Source organism: Sminthopsis crassicaudata, chromosome 3 (genome assembly GCF_048593235.1).
Source record: "Sminthopsis crassicaudata isolate SCR6 chromosome 3, ASM4859323v1, whole genome shotgun sequence".
In the NCBI taxonomy this organism is placed as follows: domain Eukaryota; kingdom Metazoa; phylum Chordata; class Mammalia; order Dasyuromorphia; family Dasyuridae; genus Sminthopsis; species Sminthopsis crassicaudata.
This window is the reverse complement of record NC_133619.1, coordinates 441,827,136-441,853,581: the sequence shown is the minus strand read 5'-3', so window position 1 is coordinate 441,853,581 and position 26,446 is coordinate 441,827,136. Positions and strand designations below refer to the sequence as shown.

Below are 26,446 nucleotides of genomic sequence, written 5' to 3'. Positions count from 1 at the left end.
ATTTTATTAGTCTTTTTATTATTTTTGTAAATTTCTTTTGATTTCTAATTTTCCTTCTAATTTCTTAACATCTTTTTTGTGTTTTATATTTGTTTGATAGCTTTCTAATTTTTAAAATCTACATTCAACTCACAAATCCTTTGTCTTTTTTACTATGTTTATCAGAATTTTTCCTGAGGACTGCTTTAGCACCATTCCATAAATTTTTATATATTATTTCATCATTTTATTTTGCATAATTATTCGTTAGGGGCAGGTAGTTGGCACAGTGGATAGAGCACCAGCCCTGAAGTCAGGACGACCCAAGTTCAAATCTGATCTCAGACACTTAACAAACACTTCTTGTGTGACCTTGGACAAGTCACTTAACCCCAATTGCCTCAGGGAAAAAAAATTTTTTCTTTGACTATTTAGGATTTCATCTTACATCTTTGGGTCTATACCTTGTGATCCATGAATCAATTTTTACTTACTCAGCATTATGGCTCAATTTTGGTAAAAGTTGCATGAAATATGAATATTTTTATTGTTCAATTTAGAACATGTCATTTCTCCAGCTATATATTTTATCTTTTATCTTTGCTAGACTTATCCAAAGGGAGAGCAATGTTGACGTCTCCTGTTACCATCACAATAAAGTCTATGTCCTTTTGTAGCTCAGGTGTTTCCATTATTAATCGTGACACTAAGGGATTTGGAGTATAAAAGTTTTGTTACTGATAGAAATTTGTGGTTCCTTTTACCCAACATACCTTCCTTTTTATTTATTTATTTTTTTAAATGTTTTTGACAGCTTGACTCAACTTTTTTTGGTGATTTATACACAGTAAATATTTATTCACCCCCTTCTATTTTTAAAGTATGTTTGCGTTTTAAATATTTCTTGTAAGCAACAGACTATACGGTTTTTTTTAATCCAGTCTGTCATTTTTGGGGGGTTTAATCCATTCACATTTAAAATTCTAAATTAGGTTTATTTTTTAACTGTCTCTAATATTGGTTTCAAAAAAATGATTCTCCTCTACTCCCTCCCCTCCCTGTTGTGTTCTTTCAGTTCATCTTTTTAAAAAAAAATTTAAGGTGATCTTATTCCTATTGACTCTCTTCCTTTTGACTCAATCCCTTCCTTTTGTTTCTTACCCCTTCCCCTTCTCCTTCTAAGTTTTGTTTATTAGTTCATTTTTTATCTTATCTCCACCCTAGGCTCTCCCTCCTTGGTACTACTCTGTAGAGAACTTGCTCCCCATCTTCCCCTTGTCTTCCTACTGTGCCTCAATCCCAGTACAATACTTGCAAATGTTAGGCAGAACACTGCCCCATGGTAGTTCCCCTTCTCAAGCAAAATCTTGATTACACAGCCCACCAGTGATCTCTACCTTTTGTCTGGATACCCTTCTTTCCCCAGCGCACCCATTTGTCTCAAAATCTCATCGAAGTGTCCGTGGTCTCCCCCTCCTCCAGGTTCCCTCCCTCCCTTCCAATGTAGGACATGTAGCCGTTTCAAACACCAATTCTTTTGGGCCATAGCCAGCATAAAGGCCCCATATGTCCCTTCACGGACTACTTTTCATCAACCACAGTAATATTTATCAATGAATGGAACCCACTCCCACCACCTAAGCGGAGCCTCCATCTTTCCCCTCATCTTCTCCTTCTTTGTGACCCTAGAAGTCACTTTTCCCCCAGTCCTTTGACCCCAGCGTATCACACATCATGGGTCCCCTCATATTGTAAGATAGTCCCCCCCCAAATTCACTTATAGACAGGATATAGCCCAGTTATATCCATAATGCCTTTGACCAAGTCTTCACCGTTGCTTTAATCAGATTTTTGCCTCCAGCCATTTTTCATAGGTACATTTTGAAAGTCTTACTAGTGTCTCAAAGACAGATCAGTCTTTGCTGCATTTATTCACTTTTGTATTTTTTTTTGTTTGAGAAACAATCTTTCAGGTTTTTTTTTCTTCTAAAAATATATGAAACACCTCTTTAATATTGACTATATATATTTTTCATGAACAGGCGTATTTTGGAGATATCGAGGGCTTAATTCCAGACCATCATAATAAAAGTCCTATAAATGTTTTTGGTTTCCACATGTAGGTAAGTTATATTTGCACCATATTGTAGTTTAAGTGTCTAAAAATAAAAACAATGTACATACCTTAATGTAAAAATAGTTTATTGATAAGAAATGCTAACCATCATTTGAGCTTTTCAGTGAGTTGTGATCTTTTTGTCTTGCCTTGAAGTCAATGGCTTCTGACTGAGGTCAGAAGAAACCTTGCTTAAATAAAACAACAAAGAAGTTTGCCACATCAATGACTCTTCCCTTCAGATGAACATTTAGAAGTCATTAGAGGGCTATTAATTGGCTTCAAAATCGCTGTCTCAGGGAAGAGGGAGGCCTAAGGAGGGAGAGAGATATGGGGGAATAGATAAGTCAGAGTGGAACAGTCAGAACACACACAACCTTTTAAGTTTGCTGCTTCATATGGGTGCATTTTGTGGCTTCCCAAAACAATTACAATTGATTATATTGATTACAGATCACCATAACAGATACAGTAATAATGAAAAAATTTGAAATACTGAATTACCAAAAATGTGACACAGAGACATGATGTGAGCATGTTTTTGGAAAAAAACAGGCCAGGAAGATTTACTTGAAACAGAGTTGACAAAAAAAACAAACCAACAAAAACCCTCAAAACAAAACAAAAAGCACTAACAACCACCAACAAAAAGACTTCAATTTGCAAAAATTGCAACATCTGTAGAATACAATAAAGCAAAACAATAAAATGAAGCGCTTCACTGTTCTTCAGAATAGAATCCATTCCTTCTTATCCTTTGCTAGTAGGTGCAGAAATCTTGCATTATTTTAACTTCATTTCCAATTAGTTGTTTCTGAATTAATTTGTTAAATTAATCAGTATGTATCTCAGTGTTTTCAGCCTTAACTTTTTTCTTGGAGGCAAACTGAATTTTCAGAGTTTCTGTGTTCAAAAAGCCTAAGCAGTTCTATTCCATTATTTCCTACATTGTGGTATTAAGGTTTCTTTGTTCTAGAATATTCTTCTTCTGGGAGACTTATGATTCTGTTATCTCAAAGATAAGACACCTAAAAGGCAATGTTTTAACTGCAAAGTGCATATATTTTTCTTTTAATGTAATTTTTTTTGTTTGTCTTATTCTAAATTATTATTATTTTGTCTTTTTACAGTCCCAACTGATTAACATTTTTGTTTCTAACTTATCGAGGCTTGCTGTCACAAATTCCAATTTTTCTATTCTATGCATTATTTTTGCTATGCAGTGAATTCTGTTCTCATTTGTCTTTGAACTACTTAGAACAGCACTTTGTGATTACATGTTCTTCTCAAATTTCACAGGGTCTTCTGTCTCATTTAGGAGTTAGATGATTTTCTTTTGTTTTGTAGTAATTATTCAAAGATGCTTGAACTCATTTACTAGACCTGGAAACTATATTTCGTTCTTTGTAAAAAAGTTTCCTGTTGATTTATTTGCTTATGTTTTAAGGTCTTTTGAATTTTCATCCTGAATTTTTTGGTAATTTCAGTCTTTTTATCCCTCCTTATTTTCCCCTTAAATTTTCTAACTTCTTTCCCATCTGATTATTGTTTCTTTCAGATTTCAAAGTATTTCAGCTTTTATCCTCAAACTGAGTAATTCACAGTTTATCATTTGGGGCTAGGCCTTGAGCAGTTTCCAACTGAATTGCTCTCATCTAACTCTACCTTTCTCCTTGAGCTTAGTGAAGTATTGTATAATGTGCCACTCCTGCTTCTTCCCCCTCCCTCCTCACCATCATAGTGTTCAGTCTCATTTTCTCTATTCCTTAGTTCTTTGATCTAGTAGTAACAATCCAGTGCTATGGGATTCTCTGTTCCAGAAAGCTTGGTTGGCTGGAGTGGCCAAAGCAAATTTCCACAGCCTGTAGTTGGGCTCAACCAGGGCACTAGACAGGGAGAGGAGACCACAGTGAGGTGGGGTATGGATTTTGTTATTAAGTCTTTTCATCCTTGGACCTGTTAGTGCAACTTTGCAGCCTACAGTAGTATGAGAAGTAGGGAAGGGTGTCCTGAGTGAGTTCAGGGTTAAAGAGTTATCAGTTCCTGGGTTTTGGATTCTGGGTTTCTACCCAGACAGTTGAAATTGCTTTATCTTTGGTGCTTAATTTCTGTTCTGGAAAAGTCTGAGAGATCAAGGGGATCAGAGGAAATAATTAGTTCTTCATCTTGTTGCTCATTTTAGTAGTCAGATTCCCTAGGTCCCCTTTTCAATGCTTAAATTGTTCTACCAACATTTAACCTAATAATGCCAAGTACACGGGATAAAAAGACAAAAATGAAAATCCATAATCTTAAGCTTATATTCAATTGGGGGAAACAGAACATAAATAAATGAACATACAAAAAAAAATTGATCAAAAAAAAAAAAAAGTCAAACAAGGTGAAAGAATAGAATCCTGAAGAAATCAAGTGATTCTAAAAGGTGGAGATGAAGGTCTGTGTCTTCAGAACAAGGTCAATTTAGCTAGAATGTAGCACTCCAGAAGGGTATTAATGTAAAAAGTTAAAAGGATGACTGAGGGTGAGTTGTGAAGGGCTTTAAACAGCAAAGAAAGGATTTTATGTTTGATCCTACCAATAATAGAAAGCCATTAGATATTACCAAGTGGGAAGTACCATGGTGAGACATGTATTTAAGTCTTTCAATTCTTTTTTAACAAGAAAAAAGCAGTGGAGAAAGACGATCTTGCTTCATTTCTGTATTTATTGAGTTTTATTCCTATTGCACAGTATGCTTTTGGTTTTGAAAACTTTTTGTAATTAAAACAAACAAACAAAACATTTCTAATATTGCAGAAGGTTTTTTTGTTTTGTTTTTACCATAATTGAGTTTTGTGCTTTGGTGATGAACTTTCTGAATTTGATATGATCATGTGTGTTTTTGAATGCTTTTACTTTTAATATGACTAAGTTAATGGTTTCCTAATGTTGAACCAGGAATAGTATAAATAAGCAAATAAATAAATAAATCACAATAAAAAAAATTTAGATAGTGTATTATATTAATTTTTCTAGAAATTTTATGCACAACAGTTTCATTGGCATTCATTTTTAGCATTAGTTTACAGAATGTTTTGCTTTCTCCTTCCTTGGAATAGGACTACATCTGTCTTATAAAGGAGTCTATGTTAATATGTTAATTATGTTAATAAGCTATGTTAATAAGATGTCTAATAAGATGACAAAATGGGTAATGATTAGATTTGAGGAGTTGAGAAAAAGACCAAGATTATGAACCAGAAAAATGAAAGGATGTAAGTGCCTTCATAAAGAAACAGGAGGTTCAGAAGTATTTTGTTAGAAAGATAATGAGTTCAATTTGGGACATGTTGAGTTGGAGATGTTTATAGGTCAAAAGTGAGGGATGCTATGGAGACAGAAAAGAACTGGCACTAAGATGACAAAAAAAGAAAAAACAAAACAAAAAAACCCCAGACAATAGTCAATGTTAAAGGAGCTGTAGAAAGACAACAGATACTATTACAATGTTGGTAAAGCTGTGAATTGGTTTTATCATTTTGGAAAATGAAATGGAATTATGTAAATAAGGATGTCCATGTCCACACATGGACAAAATATCCTATAATGTTCACACCCCAAAGGTTTCATTATTGGGCTTACTACCCATTAATTTGATTTTCTGCCCCATCTAAAATCTGCATGGCTAAAGTTTAATCAATTTTATTCTATGGGATTTTTTTGCTTTCCAATTTTATCTATTTATCTATTTCTAACATTTCCTATTTTGTGCCCAATTTAGGTTTATTTTTAAAAAATGCATTTTTAATTCATAATTTTACTTTTTCTATTTTACCAATGTATATTTTTAGAGATATGGTTTTTTTCTTTAAGAAATGCTTTAGCTAAAATTCAAGAAAGTTTGCTATATTGTTTCATTGTTATATTAAAATAATTAATATTTTATGATTGGTCCCTTTATCCACTCATTATTTAGAATTTAATTGTTAGGTCTCAATCTGGGTCTATGTCTTTTGTTTATGGTTCTTGAAATGAACATTATTTTTATTGTATTATGATCTAGAAAGGGAAAATTTAATATTTTCAGCTTTTTTGTTTGCAATATCTCTGGGCCCTAACATATGGCCAATTTTTGTAAAAGTGTCGTGTGCCACTGAGAAATATATATATATATTCATTTGCAGTCTCATTTAGAAGCACACAAGTGTATTTAGCTCTAGTTTCTCAAGCAATTTTTTTTCACATATACACTACACAGATTTTCAGACTTCTTTAATTTATTGGTTGGTTTTGCCTATCTTTGTTAAGACTTTTTCCCCTCGTTTAAAAAAAATAACTGAAAATGTTTTTTGTTATATGGAAGTCCAATAGAGTCATAGAAATTTATTAAGTGCTTTCTTTGTGCTAAACATTATGTTAACTTGGAAATACTAAGGAAAAAACCTGTCTGTGTCCTTAAAGACTTCGTAGTTTAATGAAAAGGTGAGTTAGCTTTATGACATATTGATTTTGAGGGGCTATAAAACATTCAATTGAAATGCTAAAAAGGAATTTGGTCATTTAAAGATTGAAGTATCTAGAAGATACCTGCAAAGGGGAACAATTAGATTCATGGGAGCTGATGTATAGAGATAGAGAAGAGGGCCCAGGACAGAGCTTTGGAGGTTCACTACAGTTAAGAAGTTATATATGAATGAGTCAACTAAACAGGAATGGGCAGACAGGTAGGAAAAGAACCAAAGTATCAAAAAAGTTTGAGAAAAAAGTATTACAGAAAGGCAGTCAACCATGTCAAATGCCATAAAGCAGGAAGGAAAAAAAAGACAACTATTTTTCTTTTTAAATTTATTTAGAATTTTTTTCATAGTATACATGCCTGAGTAATTTTTTTTATAATATTATCCCTTGTATTCATTTTTCCAAATTATCCCCCCCCCCCCATAGGCAATCCCATACAAAAAAAGACAACTATTGAGAAAAAGCCTCTAGATCAAGAAATTAAGAAGTTGTTGGTGACTTTGGAGAAAGCTGTGTCAGACCAGTGATGATGGAAACCAAATTATAAATGATCGAGGAAAGGAAAAGAAGTGAAAACAGTAAGCCCTCACAGCTTTTTTTGTAATAGTCTATTTATGAAAGAAGGGAGAGAAGAGAGCCTGATAAGGCATAGAGAGATTATGAGAGAGAGGGAAGATAGGTATATTTTTAGGAAAGAGAGAGAGAGAGAAAACCAATGAACAGTGAGAAATTAGAGAGAAGGGATGTTCAAAAGAGCAATCAGTTATAGAAGATGAGAAAGGATAGAATTAAGAGCACAAGGACTAGGCCTGGCAAGAAGTACAGCTCCTTCGTCCAAGACTGGAGTACAAAGGAAAGGATTGTGGGATGTTATCCAAGAGGTTATGAAATGTATAAAAGGAAAGAGAGGGGGAGGTGGGTCCTGTTGAATGACCTCTTGCTATTATGTCCCTATGTCCCTTCTCCTTAAATTACTTTGTAATTTCACATACACTAGTTGATCTGACAGATCTTAGTGAAAAAGAATGTTTTATTTTTGTCTTTGAATCTCCAGAACACACATTGCAGCATCAGGACATAAATATTTGTTGTTTAATTAGGGGGGAAAAAGAAGAAATTGACAGAAAGATGATTCATTTTTTCCTTTTTCCTGTGAATGTAAAATAAGACTCGAATTGTTTAAAGAATTACAAAAAGAATACAGACTCACTATCAAAATTTTTTAAAGTTTCAATGCTTTCAGCCTAGGTAAAACAAAATTCCTTGTTTTACAAATTCAGAGCTGGAAGAGAACCCCATCTAATTAATCCTTCTCATTTTATAAATGAAGAAAGGAAGGCCACCAATGTTGAGTGACTTGTCTAAGGTAACGCAGTTGTTAGTCACAGATCTGGCACTAGAAGCAGGTCCTCGAGCTCCAGATCTAGGTTACTTTTTAACAATTGGCCACCTAAAACCAAACTTTACATAATTCTTAACGCTAACATGCCTCAAAATTACCTCATTCAGAAATGCTCAGAAGTCAGGAAAATGTTTTCACCAAGAGAAGAGTTTAATGAAAGATTAAGAATTGTATAGAGTTTCATTCTAATTCATTCTAATAATGGGAGAAAAAGTTCCCTCTATTTGACCAATCATCTTCCCTCCCTCCCACTATACACAGTTGAGATCCTCTGCAGTAAGTATATTTCTCTTTGGCAGCACTTACCTATGCAAACAATTCTTCTTATAAATGAAACAATCTAAAAATGGAAAAAAAAAAAAAAAAGACTAAGAAACATTTAAAAGCATCAGCGAAGGTGGCTGTACAGAGCTTTCTTTATGCCAAAAATTATAAAGCTTTTAGAATCAAAAAGATAAATTACTACCCAATTCAAGTTAAATTACTTCCATTTTCAGATAATTTTATTAATTCACAATTAGTTATATTTAATCACAAAAACTTCTAATTCATTTAAGAAAAGTATTCTTTTTCTCCCAAAGAGTTTGATCTAAAAAAAAACAAGTGCTCTTCAGAAGTAATACTTAAATATATTAAATAGTTCTACTATTTTTCTAATTTTTAGGAAACCACATGACTTTTTGAGTATTGAACTAGATGATCTCTGAGCTACTGACCAATCATGTGGCTATCTGATTCTAAATGATCAATTAAGAGAAATTAGCAAGCATCAATTTTACTTTTCCCCTTCCATCACAAACATCATTTATATTAACATGAATTAAATGATATCCAAGAAATAATCAGCCCTATTTATTCTTCTACAAAATAGATTTTTATTTTCATGCCCATTGAAGTTGTCCTAATGAAACAGATCTAAAACATTTACCTAAAAACAAGTCTTTGAGCATACTATTTTAATTTTATCAAGGTCAGGAACATACAAACAACAGATGCAATGCTCCATAAAATGTGAAATCTGCTGTATAAAATATGAAATCTATTGGCCCAATATTTAAAACATCTATGTTCAGTTTCTGTAGAACCATTACCTTTCCTGATAGGGACAGGACAGGCGTGACTCTTAATTGTACATAGAACAACTTAAGTGCCTTTAATTCAAGGAGCTATTTTATTTTATCTTTGTATCCCCAGTGCAGAGCACACAATGGTACTTAATGCTTGTTCTTTGAATAATGCCATATTCACTTACCTCAGTTTAGCCTTTGACTGTACAAATTTTAAATATTCTGACCTTGGTCTGGCATTTTGAAGAACTTTGCATCTGGGTTCTATTTGTAGGCAAAGGAACTGTGTTTGTTAACCAGTGTCTTAAATCTTGAAGTTTTAAATGTTACTTACAGAGTCTTTAAATTTCAGTTGTCATTGTTTATTACCATATTGGCTACATTCTCTACAATTTTAGCATCATCTTAAAGAGACAGTTAATGTGTTTATGTACAGGGCAAAACAAAACAGCTTGCGCAACATTAAAAACAAGAGCCACAGTTTAAATGTACAATATTAAATGAGAGCTTATGGAAACAGAGCCTCCTTTTACTGCAACAGGGACAAAACTTACTTACATATAAGTATTCTGCACCATGAATGTGACAGCAAAAGGAGTAATGTACAGGAGGGAAATACAGCATCCTGAAAAGAAAAAAAAAACAAAAAAAACCCAAACAGCTTCTACCATACATGGCAGTTAGAAAATGTTTCACATTTTAACACATCTGTACAAAGCACAAAAAGCATTTCTTTAAAGGAATACCTTCCCAACCTTGCCGATAGAGACTTTCCAAAATGTGCCCACAGTCTTGGATCACAAGAAACTGACTTAAAAGACCTGATATTTCCAACATATTCAGTTATACATGCCTTGATTGTTAATGAATTGCCTACTTTTATTATCTCTCTATGATGTACAGTCAACTTGCACCTTAAGGAGGTCATTCAATTTTTTTGCAAAGGTAAAAGCAACATCATTTAGCAGCAATAAAAGCGCTTTCAAGGAGACTTAAAAAAAATACAATATCCAATTAGAAAAAGCCATACTTTAAACATTTGTACAAGAATAAGCTGCTGAAACTTGTGTATAAATGAAAATACGACTTCTGTACAACAATTTACAATAGAACTTGAAGGGAATTGATCATTATCCTGCATAGAACTGGTCTGCATTTGGTTACATACTGCAATTAACTTTTTATCACAAGGCCAAGAAATGAATTATGAAATACTTGTTAAAAATTCTAACATTTTGGAAACACAGCAAATATTACAATTTAGCTAGTTCAATAAGATTTCAAAATACACGGCTCATTTAATCAAGGGTCAAAATACCTAGGAATAGCTTCACCATTCAAAATGATAACCAATGGGGGGAAAGGGGGAACAATGTGGTTTTGAGGTATAACTCTGGAAAAGCTCTCAAAAGCAAAAAACGAAGTTTAACTTAGTCAAAAAAGTCTATGACATTCCATTATTCCATAATTCCATAACACAAGGTGACTATTACTTCTTACTTTGGTGTCAGCAGAATTCCTACTGAAAGGCTAATGCATGGACACAGGCACTGTAGTTCTTGTGTTAGAATGTCTGATATTTGCTCCACGAATTTAAATAATGAAAAACTACCCTTCATATTAGAACTCTCCAGTATCAGCCAAAAATTTATTTAAGTATTATAAAGGTTATTTACAATGTCTCCCGCTCCAAAAAGCCCCAAGAGCCCGTTTCCCCCCTCTTAAACACAGTACTCTTGTCTGTGTGCAAGAGGTAGTGATCCTTCAACGTTTAAGGTTACAGTCAGAAGAGTACATTTATTCACAGTCCATGATCCACGCGAATACAAATTACACTAAAGAAGAACTTCAGTTTGAAAAGTTTTCAATCATGTCTTGTGTAAAAAACACTCAAATGCTCTCAAATAAGTCTGTGTTTGAAAACAATCGAAAGACATCATGCCAATCTTGGAGCCACATCAATAAGAAATTATACTTGATGAAGGAGGAGTAGGGGCTGTCAGTCCAGCCATATGTAAATTCCCTGAAGAATTTGATCTTCTCATGTGCGGGAGAAGGTAAGGATCATTAGCCAGTTGGTGGACATCAAATCGATCCTCTTTACGATATGCTAAACAACGTCTTATGAAAGCCTAAAAAACAAAAAGAAAAAATCAGAATTCAGAAATAAAATATTATGTTTAAAATATTATGTATATACATAACAATATATTTCTAGAGGAGAATTGGCAAGTTTTTGACACAACTATTGAGTGTAAAGATGGGTTCAGTCAATCTTTCCACAAATGGCTCCCAAATTCATATAAAATCATCTAAATCTCTTTTTAATCTATGACTCTAGATTTTATAAAATGTTGGTCTATATATACATCATACTTTATTTTAAAAATAAGGCCTGAGTTTTCTGGAAAGGAAACTATTATTAACTATTATAATCTTTTTTTTTAGGGAAATTATAAATAGCCTATTCTGAGATTCTAAGATACAAAATTCATTTTTAATAAAATAAATGCATTATAGAAAAATATTTGTACAGAAAGTGTAGTCACCTTTTCAAATTCACATGAGTAAAACAACCACTTTGTATGAAAGATTATCCAATTACAAATTAATAACATAATGTTTCTCCCTACTCTACAAATTCTTATTTTTTCATTAGATTCTTAATCATATAGTTAGAGAGTTCCTAGGCACCAAAGATTCTCCCCCTCATTCTAATTTTGCATCTGCTCAGTTTTTTGGAGGAAAACCAAATGCTATCACTTGCTCTGGCTAAGGTCATGTACTACCAGATCCAGGTTAGATATTTTACAGGAGAGAAAGAGAGTACACACTTATTTCCTTAGATACCTCTTCTCCCTATCCACGCTCTTTTGTGAGATACCATTAGCTTTTGTGCATTTAATTATAATCTCTATAATTCTCCAACCCTCAGCCATCTCTTGAGCTTTAGTCCTACATCCTAGATTGCCTGAGTATCTCCATCTGCATGTCCCATAATCATTTCAAACACAATGTCAAAACTAACTCAAATTAAATTCTCTCAACTTCCTATTTCTATTGAGTACTTCTGTTTTTCCAGCTGCCCTGGTTTGCAAAGAGAGTCATCTGTGACTCCACTCTTTCTCCCCTACCCAAACAAGCTGCCAATTTTAATTAATTTACCTTCTCAAAAACTTACTCATGATACAATATCTTCAAATCAAGCCTTTATCAAATCAAAGGGATTATTATAACAGTCTCCTAATTGTTCTTCTGAGATTTATTGTCAATTTCTCTCTATCCTCCACAAGCTACCAAATTGATATTCCAAAACTGCAGATTTGATCACACATCATTCTCCTGAACAAAAGCTTTAGTACTATCACCCTTGGATAGAATAAAAACTCTTTTAAAACTTTTCAAATTCTGATTCCAGAATTATTCTTATTATTCACGTAGACAAACTATGACTATCTTATATCCTTTTAGTAACATTTAAGGCAGGGTTAACCTTACTTTTGTACCTATATGCATAGCATATAAGCACAGGACCCCCCTTTTTAAAAATTATTATAGTTTTTATTTACCAGATATATGCATGAGTAATTATACAACACTGACAATTGCCAAACCTTTTGTTCCAATTTTTCCCTTCTTCCCCCCCGCCCCCAGATGGCAGGTTGACCAATACATGTTAAATATAACTGTTAAAGTATAAATTGATTACAACATATATATATACTTAGGACCCCTTTTTTAAGGGAAAAAGTATCACCATCTTCAACCCAGAAAAATGTTTTTGTTTTGTTTTGTTTTTTTAAATCTAAGAGCATACAATACAACTATGGTTATGGAGAATGGCCATAAAAAATAATTTCAAGGTTGGAGAGCTTTAAGGTTTACAAAGTACTTCATACATGCTATATCACAAACAGACAAAGATTATATATATTATTAGCCATGAGATGCACTAGAACAGCAATCACATGTAATGCCAAGCGACATATGTATATCCTTTAAAAAGAACGTGATTAAATGACAGCAAGTTGCAGCCACTTCCTTCATCCTTCTTCACAAAGCTTGAGCTATGACTCCCTCATTATATAGATTTATCCTGGTCTTTCAAAGCAATTAGACCTAAGCTAAGAAAGTAGGAAAGGTGCATACTTTCTTATTAAAAAGAAAAACTAAAATCAAAAGCAGTGTCAATACACAAGCATGGGCCTATAAAAGGACCAAGCAGAAATCCCATACCTTTATACAAGGGGGCAGGGATCTTGAAGAAACAGTAACTTTCTTTTGATTTACCCATTAATGAGTACTTACCTTATCCTAGAACATACTCTGCTCAATATAATTTTTCTTTTTATTCATTTATATAAGTTTAGTACCTTGGCTTCATTGCTTACAACAGGTTTCACAGGGAACTGGACTTCTGTGGCTTTTAATATTGTGTTTTCTTGTAAGATGTCTTGTTGAGACTGGTTGTGACCAAATGGCTAAAAAATTCAATGTGATATTAATAAACTTAAAATTTTAAAATTTCCAACAGTAACAGTATCCCATTTAAGTAGCTAGTATATAAGATACATAAGAAAGCCACAAATTACAACTGGGTTTTATTGGGGGAGGGGGAGAAATGAGTCTTTGTTTGATATAAAGAATTCATAAAAAGTACTAAAGTTATTTTCTAGGCCAGATAACCAAGACCCAGTTAAAATCATTACCTGATATTTCTATAGTGTTTTAAGAGTTACAAAATGTTTTCCCCAGTGTTAAGGTTTAGCCCCAAGTTACAAATAAGGAAACTGATCCTCAAGGAGGTTAAAAAATTGTGTATAGTTAGACAACCATTAAGGATCAAAGTTACCTCCAAATTACTTTATGATGAAACTTACATATAATTTTTTTAAAAAATTAAAAACAAATCTGATCCAACTAACATTATCAAAAATAAATTCTACTCAATACATACAAATAAAATATTATGGTCAGGAATAAACACATGAAGGTCTTATAGAATTTACCTAATGTAAACTAGTATTTAGGAGGAAGAATATGTAGCTATTTACCTTTCGACCATATAAACATTGAAAAAAGATAACTCCGACAGACCATACATCAACCTTGTTGGAAATCTTTGGAGGCTCTTTGCCAACTACAAAACATTCTGGAGGTAAATACCTTAAAAAAAAAAAAAAAAAAAAAAAATTCCTTATGTAAATGTACGTATTTATTCATTGTAAATGTAAATATCCCTTAACAAACTCTGGGACCTAACAAATGCTCTAGAATAAACTTATTTTGAACTTCCATTGCCCTCAGGGAAATTATGCATGAATTATATTGTGCTATCAGTTTTAACAATAACTTTACTTTAACTGTACATGCAAAGATGGATCTTTATGATAAAAAGTTACATACTATAATTTTTCAGATTACTAATGTAAAAAAGTTAAAGAAGGAATTTTAAAGACTTAATTGTGACTAATTTATAAATATATTTGAAAGGATTGTAGGAACAAAAAAAGCAAGAGAAACAAGATTTGGGCCTAATTTCTTAGAGCACTGGATTGGATAATTTGTAAAAAGAGTATTTCTAAGCCTTCACATTCTTTGAAAAGTTTTACAATTACTAGATTTTTCTGAAATACAGAAGTGAAATGAAACATGTTTCAAAATGCATGTAAAATTGGCTAAACTCACATTCCAACACCAGACTTGATAAAAAAAAAAAATCATTTCTATGCAAATTACTTTTTTTATATTTTGAGTTATTCCTGAAACTGAAATCATCTGGTCAAAGAATAAGGACTTCTATTTGTGATAAGGACTGGACTAATTTAAAATGAGGCCAGCAATGTACAATAGTATCTATATATATACCTACCAATACTAGATTTTATAATTTTGACTATTGAATAGATAACATATCCAAAATATTTTTCCTTCTGTTTTTAATTACTAGCAAAGCATTATATTTCTTTCTCCTATATAATCTCTAAATTCATTTCCTTTAACTATGTGGTGGAAGCTATGCTTCTAATCTATTTCTATGAATATTTTACATATTTTGGAGAGTAAAGGTTTTTATCAATTGCTTGCTAAGAATTTTCCTACTCTGACATATTCTTTCAATAGTTATTTCATTAGATTTTCTTGAAATTTATTTCTTCTTTAGTGATATTATAAATGTTAATAATGCTTTCTTGTATTTTATTTTTTAAAATCACATTGCCCTATGGTACAGGAAATGGTATGGTCAGGATACCTGGCTTTGAATTTCAGTGCTATTATTAACTGTGTTTGGGACTTAAGTTTCTTCATTAAATGGCTAAACATCTTGTAGTTTCCATAGAAAAAGGTGTGGGAAGGATCTGAACTTAAAGCAGAATGAGTGATTCATAAAGCAAAGTGTATTAAAAATAAACTAGGTGGAAGAAAAAAAAAAAGGATGAGAAGGGATTCTGGAAGGATGTGAGGATTTAATAGGGACAGTGGATGGGAAAGAAACAAGGAAGATAGCTAAGAGATGGAAGAAGGAAGAGCAGAAGAGAAGATGGTTCAAAGAAGAGGGAAAAGAGTTAAGTGAAACAAGCAGGGCTCAGAAATCAGGAAACAGAAGGAAAGGAGAGTGAGAAATGCTCAAAGATGAGAGACAAGAGTGACTCATATGGGGAAGAGGTGCTTGTTCAGATTCCAGGCAGCCATTAAGATCCCTTTCATTGTTTTTAGCTTTGGTGCTGTTACTAATATGAGTCCCAACTTTCCTTCTAACTCTTATATATCTTTATTACAAAATGCAGCTTAACTTAAATCCATTTGGAATTTATTGGAGTAGATGCTACAAAGTATAAACCTACATAGAAAAATTATTATACATCTCCTTCAGCATACCATAGGTATGACACCTAAGAAGATCTGTGTTTGAGTCCTGTTTCTAACACCTATTGGTGCTATGACTCTGGGCAAATCATTTAATCCCCTTAAGAGTCTCAAAAAACTGCAAAGCAAGTACCCAGAGTTTACTCACTGGGAATAGCTTATACCAATAAAATCACAAGTCTGGCCCAAACAATAAAAAGGCAGATAAAATTAAGGATTCATTAACATTTAATGGCCTGCTTCCTGTTTCATACCCTGTTTTTTCATGCCTAGTTCTAGACAGTATATCAAGGAGCAGTTGTTTACTTTCTGCATTATAGCTTTTTATTTACAAGATATATGCATGGGTAATTTGTCAGCACTGACAACTGCAAACCTTTTGTTCCAATTTTCCCCCTCTTTCCCCCCATCCCCTCCCCCAGATGGCAAGTAGACCAATACATGTTAAATATGCTGAAATATATGTTAAATACAATATATGTATACATATCCATAATTATTTTATTGCACAAAAAGAATAGGACTTTGAAATAATGTACAATTAGCCTGTAAAGGAAATAAAAAATGCAGGTTGACAAAAACAGAGGGATTGGAAGTGCTATGTAGTGGTAAACGTGATTATTTTCATAAATAACTGCCATGAAGTTTTGAACAACATTTAGGCTGTCCCAGTTGTGTTTACACTACAGCATTTCTGTGAAAGCTCACAGAGAAGCAGAGTAAAATGAATATGGTCACAAGATCAGAGGTCCTACTTTCTGGTCATGCTTGCTAGCTTTTTGGGACCTAGGACAAGCCCTTTATTTCTTTGAATACCAATTTGCTCCAATCAAGATAATGACTACTTGTTCACCTTTCCCCACAATTCTGTTGTTGGGATCAAATTAAATATATGTGAAAATACTTTGATTGAAATACAATACCCATTTCTCTAGACTTCAAAGGAAAGTTTTAAAAGTTACAAATTAATCTATATTTCAAACTACCTGGATCAAAGACAACATAAAACAAAAATGTTTTCCCAAACTCAATTTAGTTAAGTTTAAAGTTAAGCTTAAAACTGTACTAAGGCTATTTAGTGAGACTGTATATATACCATCAACTCAATTCCTTCACTTGCCAAATAATATATCTCTAAAGTCCCTCCTTTCAGTTCTAAATCCTACTGTTTCAACTGACTGTGGGTTATACTCCAAATTTATATTTTAAAAATCAGAATGTGTTCTCTCAGATGAAAGGGGATCCAGGATTTCATGGAGCAAACCTATCAAGGTCTGTTTAATTTATACTAAGTATTTTCCCATCAGACTTTGACTCTCTTTGTAATGGCATCAAAGCAGCACATTAGAGTACTGATCCTAGAGTCAGAAAGACCCAAGTTAAAATGTTACCTCATGTGATCTTGAGAAAGCCACTTAACTTGTTTTCATCATTTGTTAAATAGGGACAACCACCTACCTCTCACAATGAGTTGTTGTGAAGATTAATTGAGATAGTATTTATAACATGTTTAGCACAGTGCCAGGCATATAATAGGTGCTGCATAAAAGATACTTACTACTGTTATTATTATTTTAATGAAGATTTTCATATGCCTTCTCTTAATAAAAACTCCAGAGGATTCAGTTACAAGTAAGGGTTTAATAAGGACTTCAGCAGTTTTTGGGGAAGGGTCATGCATTAAAAGAAAAGGACTTTCTTCTGTTCTAAAAACCTCACATTTCTATACTTGTAAAGAAGCTAATTTATGTATCCAAATAGTATGACGTTTTGAAGATACTGGGAATTTAAAAGTCAAACTTGAGTTTATAATATCTGCTCTTTTTTTAAAAAAGTAAACTGGAATGAAAATAAGTTTCTTCAAATGTCACTACCTTTTCAATAAGCAAAGAATAGCATAATCTGAAAACTCAGTTTATCTGAAAAGTTTTATATTATATGTAGTCTATTTTTATGTACTCAGGAATATTTCCAATTTTGCAGAATTCAAGTTGAAATACTTCTATAAGCATTTTAGTGCTCCCTGGGTACATCCTTCTGAAATGGAGTTGTATGAGCGAATATATGTACACACATAAGCATGTATGTGTGTTTTCATAAAGGCAGTTCTATAGCTTTTGCTCTCAAAAGTTATAAGAAGCCTCAGACTGGATCATATTAAGTCATTTATAAAAGAAAACAGTATTCTCTCATTTCTTTCCTACATATGGATTATGTTATATGAAAAAGTGACATTCCATAAAAATACTTTGTGCAAATATAGCAACCTAAAAAGTAAAAGCATAGAATCAGCCAGCAGATCAGTGCTTATGTGGTTCTGAAAGTCCTGCCCAATAGGCCCCGTAGTCTGCTGCTCTTGCCCAGTACTACTTTTTCTATAATTTGTTAGGACATGCAGCAGGGAGGCAATGGCCACCCTTCAGTGCCCCCATAATCTATAGATTCACTCATTTTAAATTTTAAAGAAATGAAAAATAGTTCCTTGCCCCCCCCAAAAAAAGTCAAAAAGGATCTCCAACATAGGGAAAGCTACTATTTTTAATATTTAAAAATGTAATTACCAATAAGTCCCTGCCCCTTGGGAAGTTAGATCCATTCCATCCACACCATAACTATCATCATCCATAATTTTGGACAGACCAAAATCTGTAATTTTGATTTCTCCACATGCTGTTCCATCTACTAAAAGGATATTTCCTAATAAAAAATAAACAAGTACAAAAATTAAGACATACTTTTAAGTATAATAAGTTTTGCCCCCATTATGCATTAAAGCTATTAGTCTGATAGTTCTAAAATTACCATTCGATGCAGTTCTCAAACTCAAAAAAAAAGAAAAAAAGCATATTTTTAGCATAACTTTCACTTGATTTAGTGAATATACCATTCTTAAAATTATCAGGAAATTGATATTATTCAAGAGTCAAAGAATAAGACTTAAGAAAATTCTTGATAAGTTTCTTATTTACCTGGTTTAAGATCATAATGGATAATAGGGGGTTTGATCTCATTGAGATATCTTAGTGCATTTACTATTTGCATAACAATGGACCTAGCTTCCTTCTCTGACATTAATTTATGTTGTTTGAGATAGAAATCCAAGTCATTGCCTTCACAGTATTCTAACACTGTACAAAACCTATAATGGAGAAAAACAAATACATATATTAGATATGCCATTTAATTGTACTTCCAAATTACTTAGAATTATACAAGATATAAAGAAAAAGTGAAATATAACTGAAATATTTATGATTAATTGTTAAATAAAAGCTAATCTAGGCATCAAGAGAGAACTTTAAAATTAAGAACATTTTCTGGGACAGAATAAAGCGAACAAAGTGTTTTGAGGAAAACACAATATGGAAACCTGTTCTTTTTGGCAAGTCTCTTTTTATGCAATCTAACAAAATTTTAATATTCCTAAATCCCCCCCAAAATTAAGATAAATATCATAATCTTTCTTATTTACAAATACACTATCTTTAGTTGTCATTATCACTAAACTATTGCATACTTACGTGTCTGTATCCAAGGAGAAATAATCATAGAGTTTAACTATCCTGGGGTGGTCCAATTCTTTGTGTATTCTATACTCTCTGCAGGCATGTCTAAAGGAAGAGAGCACGTTAATTTTCCGTGATCAAAAGACTCCTGATCAATTTACCACAAGAACCATAAGGCATTAATATTTACTTGTGGTAGTTTTCCTTCTTCTCATCCCTCCAGCTCTTATTAAGCTGGTGGATCTTCACAGCAGCATATCTTTGTTCATAAAGATCAAAAGCCTGAAATTCAAGGCAAAGAACAGTTACAGCCAAAAACCAAGGAAATTTACAAATTCATTCAAAATCTAAATTCTTACCAAAAAAAAAAAAAAAAAGGAATTAGTTAATCTAGATCACAACAACAACTACTTTATATTCATAGACTATCCCTTAGTGTAGAAGGGACTGTAGAACTGTGATGTTATCAACAATAGAGAACCGTGGATAAGAAAAATGCCTCTAATGATGCAAAATAGCATCTACAATGGAAATTTGTAGAGTTGCTTAGTGTGAGGTAGAAATTTCACTAGCAATGTTCAACCAGATTAAACTGGGAAATATTTAACAAAATAAACAAAAATAGATAATCTTAATGCATGGTTTTTAAAGCCAATAATATGCAGCTTTTAGGGAATCTTATGAACTGCACTAATGCCTTAAGGCTTAACAAATTTTTTTCTCCAAAACCAACCCAATGAGTTGGGTAGCTGTATAAATTTGGCAGTAGATCAACACAACCCATTAAGTGTTGGTATTAGGATCTGAAACCAGGTCTCTAGATGTCAAATCCAGCATTCTCTCTCACTATATGCTCATTTGACTCCAGAAGACACTCTAAATAATGAATGAATTTTAATGCCAAAATTAGTCAGAAACTTTACTATCAGGCACAGACTGCCACAACTATAGTGATATGTGCTTTGGTATATCAGAAAAAAAGGAGATTATCATGCAAAACATAATTAGTACTAAAAATACTACCAAACTATGTAACTTAGTATAACTCAATCATAAAGCATCTTCAATACAAAGATTCTCACTTGGGATTTTTCTGTAATTTTATCAGCAAATTAAGACAAAACAATTCACCTCTACTATCACTGTTATTTTGGCCCTATTCCAAAGAAAACTGATTGAAGAAACGAGACCCAAGACAGCAGATTACTGGCTCTTTAAGCTACAGGCTAAAAGGTCGGAAACATATCTCTTCCTTATTTGACTTTCCTTTAGTTCAGAGAGTTCCTTTGTTCTTGAAGTTCAATGCAGAATAAAAAATAATTAGCACAAAACTATTTAAGATATAAACTACCCAAGTTTAGCTTCAGTAGTTTATAATCTATTCCTTAAGAGAGAGTAGCAAAATACATGTCTACTGTTGAGGTATAAACTAACAACCTATTCATCATTGCTTTAGATGAACTGCAGGATACAGGTTTTAAAATGCTATTTGCTATGTTTGTTACAAAGAAACTCCATGAACAGAGATTTCATTGTAAATCATACAGAGTTACGACTTTTCTTTTTCTTTTTTTTTTTTTTTTTTAAATAGGCTGAGGTTTCTGAGACCAGATTTGAACTAGGGTCCTCCTGAATTCAGGGCTGGTACTCCATCCACTGCGCCACCTAGTTGCCCCCAGAGTTACGACTTTTCAATGCACACTTTAAAAAAAAAAAAATGATTCTATCCAAAAGCAAGACATTTTTCCATTTCCTTAAAACACTTCTCTACTCATGTAAGTTCACCTTCTATTCATGTAAGGAAGATCATTTCATAAATACTATCAATTACAACTGTGTCGTTAGGCAACATGATATCATACATATATTTAGAAATTGTACCCAAAGGATTTTAAAACCCCCCTCCCCCAATCAAATTTCATGGTCAGAATTGAAATTTTTATTTCTTTTAGTTTCATTGAAGAAATCAAGAACAATAAAACTAATGTCTAAGAAAAAAATCTGAATGCAAAGCAAATGCTGTGGAAGACATGAAGAACAGATTATATCTCTAGATATAAAGAGAAAAAAGTTATAAAACACGAGAAGAAAATATTAACATTATATAAATTAGTAGTGAAAAGTTGCCATCCTTAATTGGATAATGGTTATAATGTGTATAAATGTGTATAAATACATACACACACAGAGATATAAATAAAAATTAAAAATTCATTGGGAATCTTTTGGGGGGAAGAGTAAAGGAAGGTTATTGTTAGGTCTGGGATATGTAATATAAAGTTAAAGAGAACTAAAAGATCATCCTATCCAACTCCATTTTTATAGATCAGTAAACTAAGGAACAAGGCAATTAAGTGACTTATTCATGATCCACACACTAAATTACTGAGAAAGCCTGGATTTGAATTTAGGGTCTAGTAGGTCTTCTGCTCCCAAATTTATATTTCTTTTTGGATTATTAAGTTAAGTTAATAGTCAATTAAAATTTTATCTAACCAGCAGGTACTGCTCAGCTATCTCATTTTTCAAAGTTTTTTTAAGGGGCCATAATTGGCTTGGAAAAAAAATCCCCATAATTTCTATTTTGGCTAATGAAATCCCTGGAGTTGAAAAATACCGTGGTCCACATGCTACCTGAGATTTTATGGAAGCCGCAAAGACTCATTCTGTAGTCTCCACCCTCAGTATGATACTATTCTTAAGAAGCACTGATTTAAGGGCTAGGAGTAAGAAGAATGGGATAGACCTGGCATCAAGTGAAAAAGTGTTTTGCTTGCTTTTCCTTGCTCATTTGGCATAGTAAGTCTTCAATCAATCAAGTAACTTGGCTAGGCTCTAGGTCTAGACCAATCCAATGTCATTCTAAATTATTTTTTATACTTAATAAATTGTCTCAATAACTGGGTTGAAAAACACTTGGGGATTCAGAAGAGAAATCAATGACTAAAGCTAAAACACTATGGTACCTTTTTCTCACTCTCTTGCTAGTCTGATGGCTATTTCTAAGTTTAGAATACTTAACATGTAATTACTAACATTAGAGTTGCTGTGTAGGAAACTGGAAATCACCTGAGTCTCCATTTCATTGTGTTCTTATCCAAACAATTTCAAGAAAATCTCATCTTTATATTCAATTTTTTCCTAACTGGTTCAGAGAAGTTGAAATAGAAGCAGGACATTTAAGACTTTTGGCTTCTATTTAAATACAAATACAAGTCTCCTTAAGAAGCCACAAAATAAGAGTAACTATGCCTGATATTTACATAGCTGTATAAGGTTTATAAAGTTCTTTACATAAATTATCTCATGAGATCCTCACAACAACCCTGTTGGTTAGGTATTATAAATATTATTTTCATATTCTAGATAAGGAAAATGTCAAATGCTTAGTCTGTCTTGGTTAGATTCTTTGGTAATTGTCTGAATTCTCTTATTCAACTAAAATATTATAATTAGTTGTTTGCATTCTATAAGACTACTAATAATATTCACAAAATTTCAGAAAGACCCTACATATTGCAAGAACAAACTTTAGATTTACAGTAATTCTTAGATTTTAAAAGTTTTTAGATAATCTTTTCTATACTAATCCAAACAAAAGATTGATATATACATTACCTTATATACTTCACTAAAGCCACCTCTACCAAGCAGATGAAGTAATAAGTAGCGTTCATTTAATGTGGGATGATCTTTAAACCTTGTGGGGGGGAAAAAATCATACACATATTTTAAAAATCAAGAAGACAAAACAATGAAAAGATCCCATTTACACTAAAGAGCCCCCCCCCTTTTTTTAAAAGGAGAGTGAAGAGAGGGGATTGTTTTTCTTGGAATTTCTTTCTTTTTTAATGCTCAGGCAATTGGGGTTAAGTGGCTTCCCCAGGGTCACATAGCTTGGAAGTGTTAAGTACCTGAGGTCACATTTGAACTCAAGACCTCCTGATTTTAGGGCTGGTACTTTATCTACTGCGCAGCCTAGCTGCCCTGAGACGTCTTATAAGACTTATTAAAAATAATGATTAGAACACCTTTCTTTTCACCTTTCTCCCCTTTCTCCCTATGCTTCTTTTGAAACCTGCACCTGAGCCCTGAATGGATTTGGGTCATGGCTTAGTAACTTTCTTGACTCCTTTCCTTGATTTTATATGGTCAAATGACCAAACCCAGCATTCTGCAGTTTTTAAATAATGTGCCTTCTCATTTGCTTGCATATATTCTGTAATACCTTCAAAAAATACTATTGTATTAAGAATTCTTTAAATTCAATTCCATGCAATTCAACAATAATTATGGGTGAAGGTGCCTGGTGCTGTGGGTGTGAAAGTAAGAGAAAAATGGGTGTCTACTTTCAAGGAGCTAACATTAACATCAAGATTGACTGGCCAAGCATATCAAATATCTGAAAATAACAGGTGGCCTTCATCCACAATTACATTTTAGCATTACTTGTTTTAAAATAAAATAGGCATAAAATTCTTGTTGCCATTTGAAAAAAAATATTCAACATGGACAAATAAAATAAATGACAAATTTAAAGATGACAATTTTTTTTAATAATTTAAGCTTCTTTTATAAAAAGGACTATAAAGAGAGAGTGTGTGTGTAAAATAAGCTCTACCATATATATAATAGGCTAAATAATATAAAAATGTGTGCTCTGCCATGTTCCAATGAATAAAAATTCATCAATTTATTATATTAACCATCTCTCACACAAATATCTTTAGACATCACTTTTATATGAGAGATAAGGCAAAGATTTTAAATTATTATTTTGTTAAATTAAAATTCAATTATAGCAGGAATTTTGATCTAGTTTATATGTAGCTTCAGAAATGCCCCAAACTGTGGTGATCAGTAAATTAATTAGTAGTCTTTACATTTTGGTTAGCAAAGATAAAACATTTTCTGAATATGCTTTGTGTAGATTACGAAAGAGAGAAAGAAAAAGAAACAGAGAGAGAGAGAGGAGACAGAGAGATAAAGAGAAAAAGTAAAAAGAGAAAGAAAGAGAGTCTTATTGTCCATAACTTCCAGTTTAAAACTGGGACACAGATAGAGTTAACATTTTACATTGTCAGTTAAAATCAAGTCATAAGACCTTAAATTAACAATGATTTTTGTTAAAATTGTTTTTTAAAAAAAGGATAGGTCAAAAGAACATTAAAAAAAAAATCTGTCTAAACACACCCACACTCTAGGGTTTTGCTCAAATCTAACTTTTTGCATGACTTTTTTAAAAATAAGTTTGATTAATGTCTCATTTTTACATCACAGTCAATTTTGGAAATAGTTTTTCTTCTAACTTAGGCTTTCTAAATGGAACTGAAACTTTTGTCCAGTTAAATAAAAATGCCTAAAACTGACCTGTTTGGCAGGGTACAAATATCCATCTGCCCAATACTCTCCAACCTCTCTGTTGTAAAGTGAGAGAAACTCTCATTCTCTATCTTTCTGGACAATTACAGGTCAGTTTCCATTTCATTCATATTACAAGGGTTACCGGGCAGTTTTTTATGGTTCTGCTTATTTCACTGTGCATTAATACAAATAAATCTTCCAATTTTATGATACCTTGGATTTCTAGAGTCCAACAGTTTTCCACATTAGTTGAACCCCTCCTTTTACCCTTTTATTTTGCCATTTTATGCCAGTCACTTAAGCATTTAACATAAGACCGCCAGCTACCTCAGGAAAAAGAAGATATTTATACTCCTTTTGTAACTCCCAGAACTAACAAAATGCTGAAAACATAATAACTCAAAAAATAAGAATATTTCTTAATTAAAATCGTTGTGGCTATCAACATGAACTTGTGTTAAGATATTTTTCAAATACCCAATATAGTATAGGGTTATTAAATAAAGCTTTACGAATAGCAAGCAGTCTATACATTACTTGAAATTTATTTTTGTAGGATTCTTCTCCTCCCTTCTTTAAATAAAGGGATTGTCACATGGTTTGGTAATACAAAATTAAACTGGCATATAAAATGCAAATGCATTACTGTGAATTATCTTCATTGTTTATCCTTTTGAGTTCCCGTATGTGAAGATTTCTGACTCTTTCCAAACGCTCAAGTTCTGCCTGGATTTCTGCTTCTTCCTGAAAATGAAGAGAAATGACAAACTGAATTTATTCACTATATTAAAAAGGTATTTTTACCCATAGATCAACAGAATTGTGAGAAGGAATATAACACATTTACAAAGTCCTACTGAACTACACAACTAACTGTTCTTCAATGCCTAAAAGAAAAAGCACAATAAAACAAAAGCTGATTTTAAGAAACCATTCTGGACATATCTTTAAATAACTGTATGCTCAGTAATGCTAACGTATTACAAAAAAGCTGTTCTCATCATGTTCAAATGAGAGTAGCAGGGAGATAAATGGAGTCTGAAATTAGTATATAATATAAAGTTGGGAAAATCAGTTTGAGATAATGTAGTTTTTAATTTAAGAAAAAACATTTTAAAAACACCCTATAGTTTTAATTACCAAAGAAAATTAAGGATGAAATTATGCAAGATATTCCACAATAACCTTAACTCTAATGTTCACTCAAGTTTTTTTTTTCTTAAACAATGAAACACACACATTTATATATATGTAGAAAGCCTCAAACAACTAAAACTTGCAAGTGTCCTTTGTTTACAAATTAATGTGTAGCAAGAAAGAAAACAAAGATCTGTGAATTTATCTTGGGAAGATCATGTAAGCCCAGATTTGAGAATATCAAGTTACAAAGATATTCCTTAGTCAGTGATAACTATTCTGATTGTAGTGGAACGGATCTCAACAAAATTTCTATAACAATTATTTAAATAAAAAGTTTAACTTTTTACTTTTGGATTTTAGAAAGGAAATTCTATATTTAAGAAGCATCTTTATTTGTACATTAACGTTTTTAGTACTAGTTTGGAATTAAATCTGGATTTGTTGGGTAAATCACAATTACAACAAGCTTATAGTTTTATTAAGGTAATAATAGGAATATATTTTGTGT

At 32.4% G+C, this 26,446-nt stretch overlaps 1 protein-coding gene across 5 annotated transcripts in view; it reads right to left on the bottom strand.

The window, feature by feature from the left end:
- Positions 1-10,681: 10,681 nt before the first annotated feature.
- The window catches only part of TLK1 (tousled like kinase 1), a 163,273-nt gene continuing 147,508 nt past the window's right edge, over positions 10,682-26,446 (bottom strand). For all 5 annotated transcript variants that reach the window (XM_074303144.1, XM_074303142.1, XM_074303143.1 and 2 more), the window contains 9 exons: positions 25,445-25,542; positions 23,053-23,134; positions 19,625-19,716; positions 19,450-19,539; positions 18,898-19,067; positions 18,490-18,625; positions 14,116-14,227; positions 13,435-13,542; positions 10,682-11,193 (listed from right to left, as the gene is read on the bottom strand). In XM_074303144.1, coding sequence (XP_074159245.1) covers positions 11,020-11,193; positions 13,435-13,542; positions 14,116-14,227; positions 18,490-18,625; positions 18,898-19,067; positions 19,450-19,539; positions 19,625-19,716; positions 23,053-23,134; positions 25,445-25,542 — 1,062 coding nt within the window. In that variant the 3' untranslated portion in view covers positions 10,682-11,019. The remainder of the gene's footprint in view (positions 11,194-13,434; positions 13,543-14,115; positions 14,228-18,489; positions 18,626-18,897; positions 19,068-19,449; positions 19,540-19,624; positions 19,717-23,052; positions 23,135-25,444; positions 25,543-26,446) is intronic.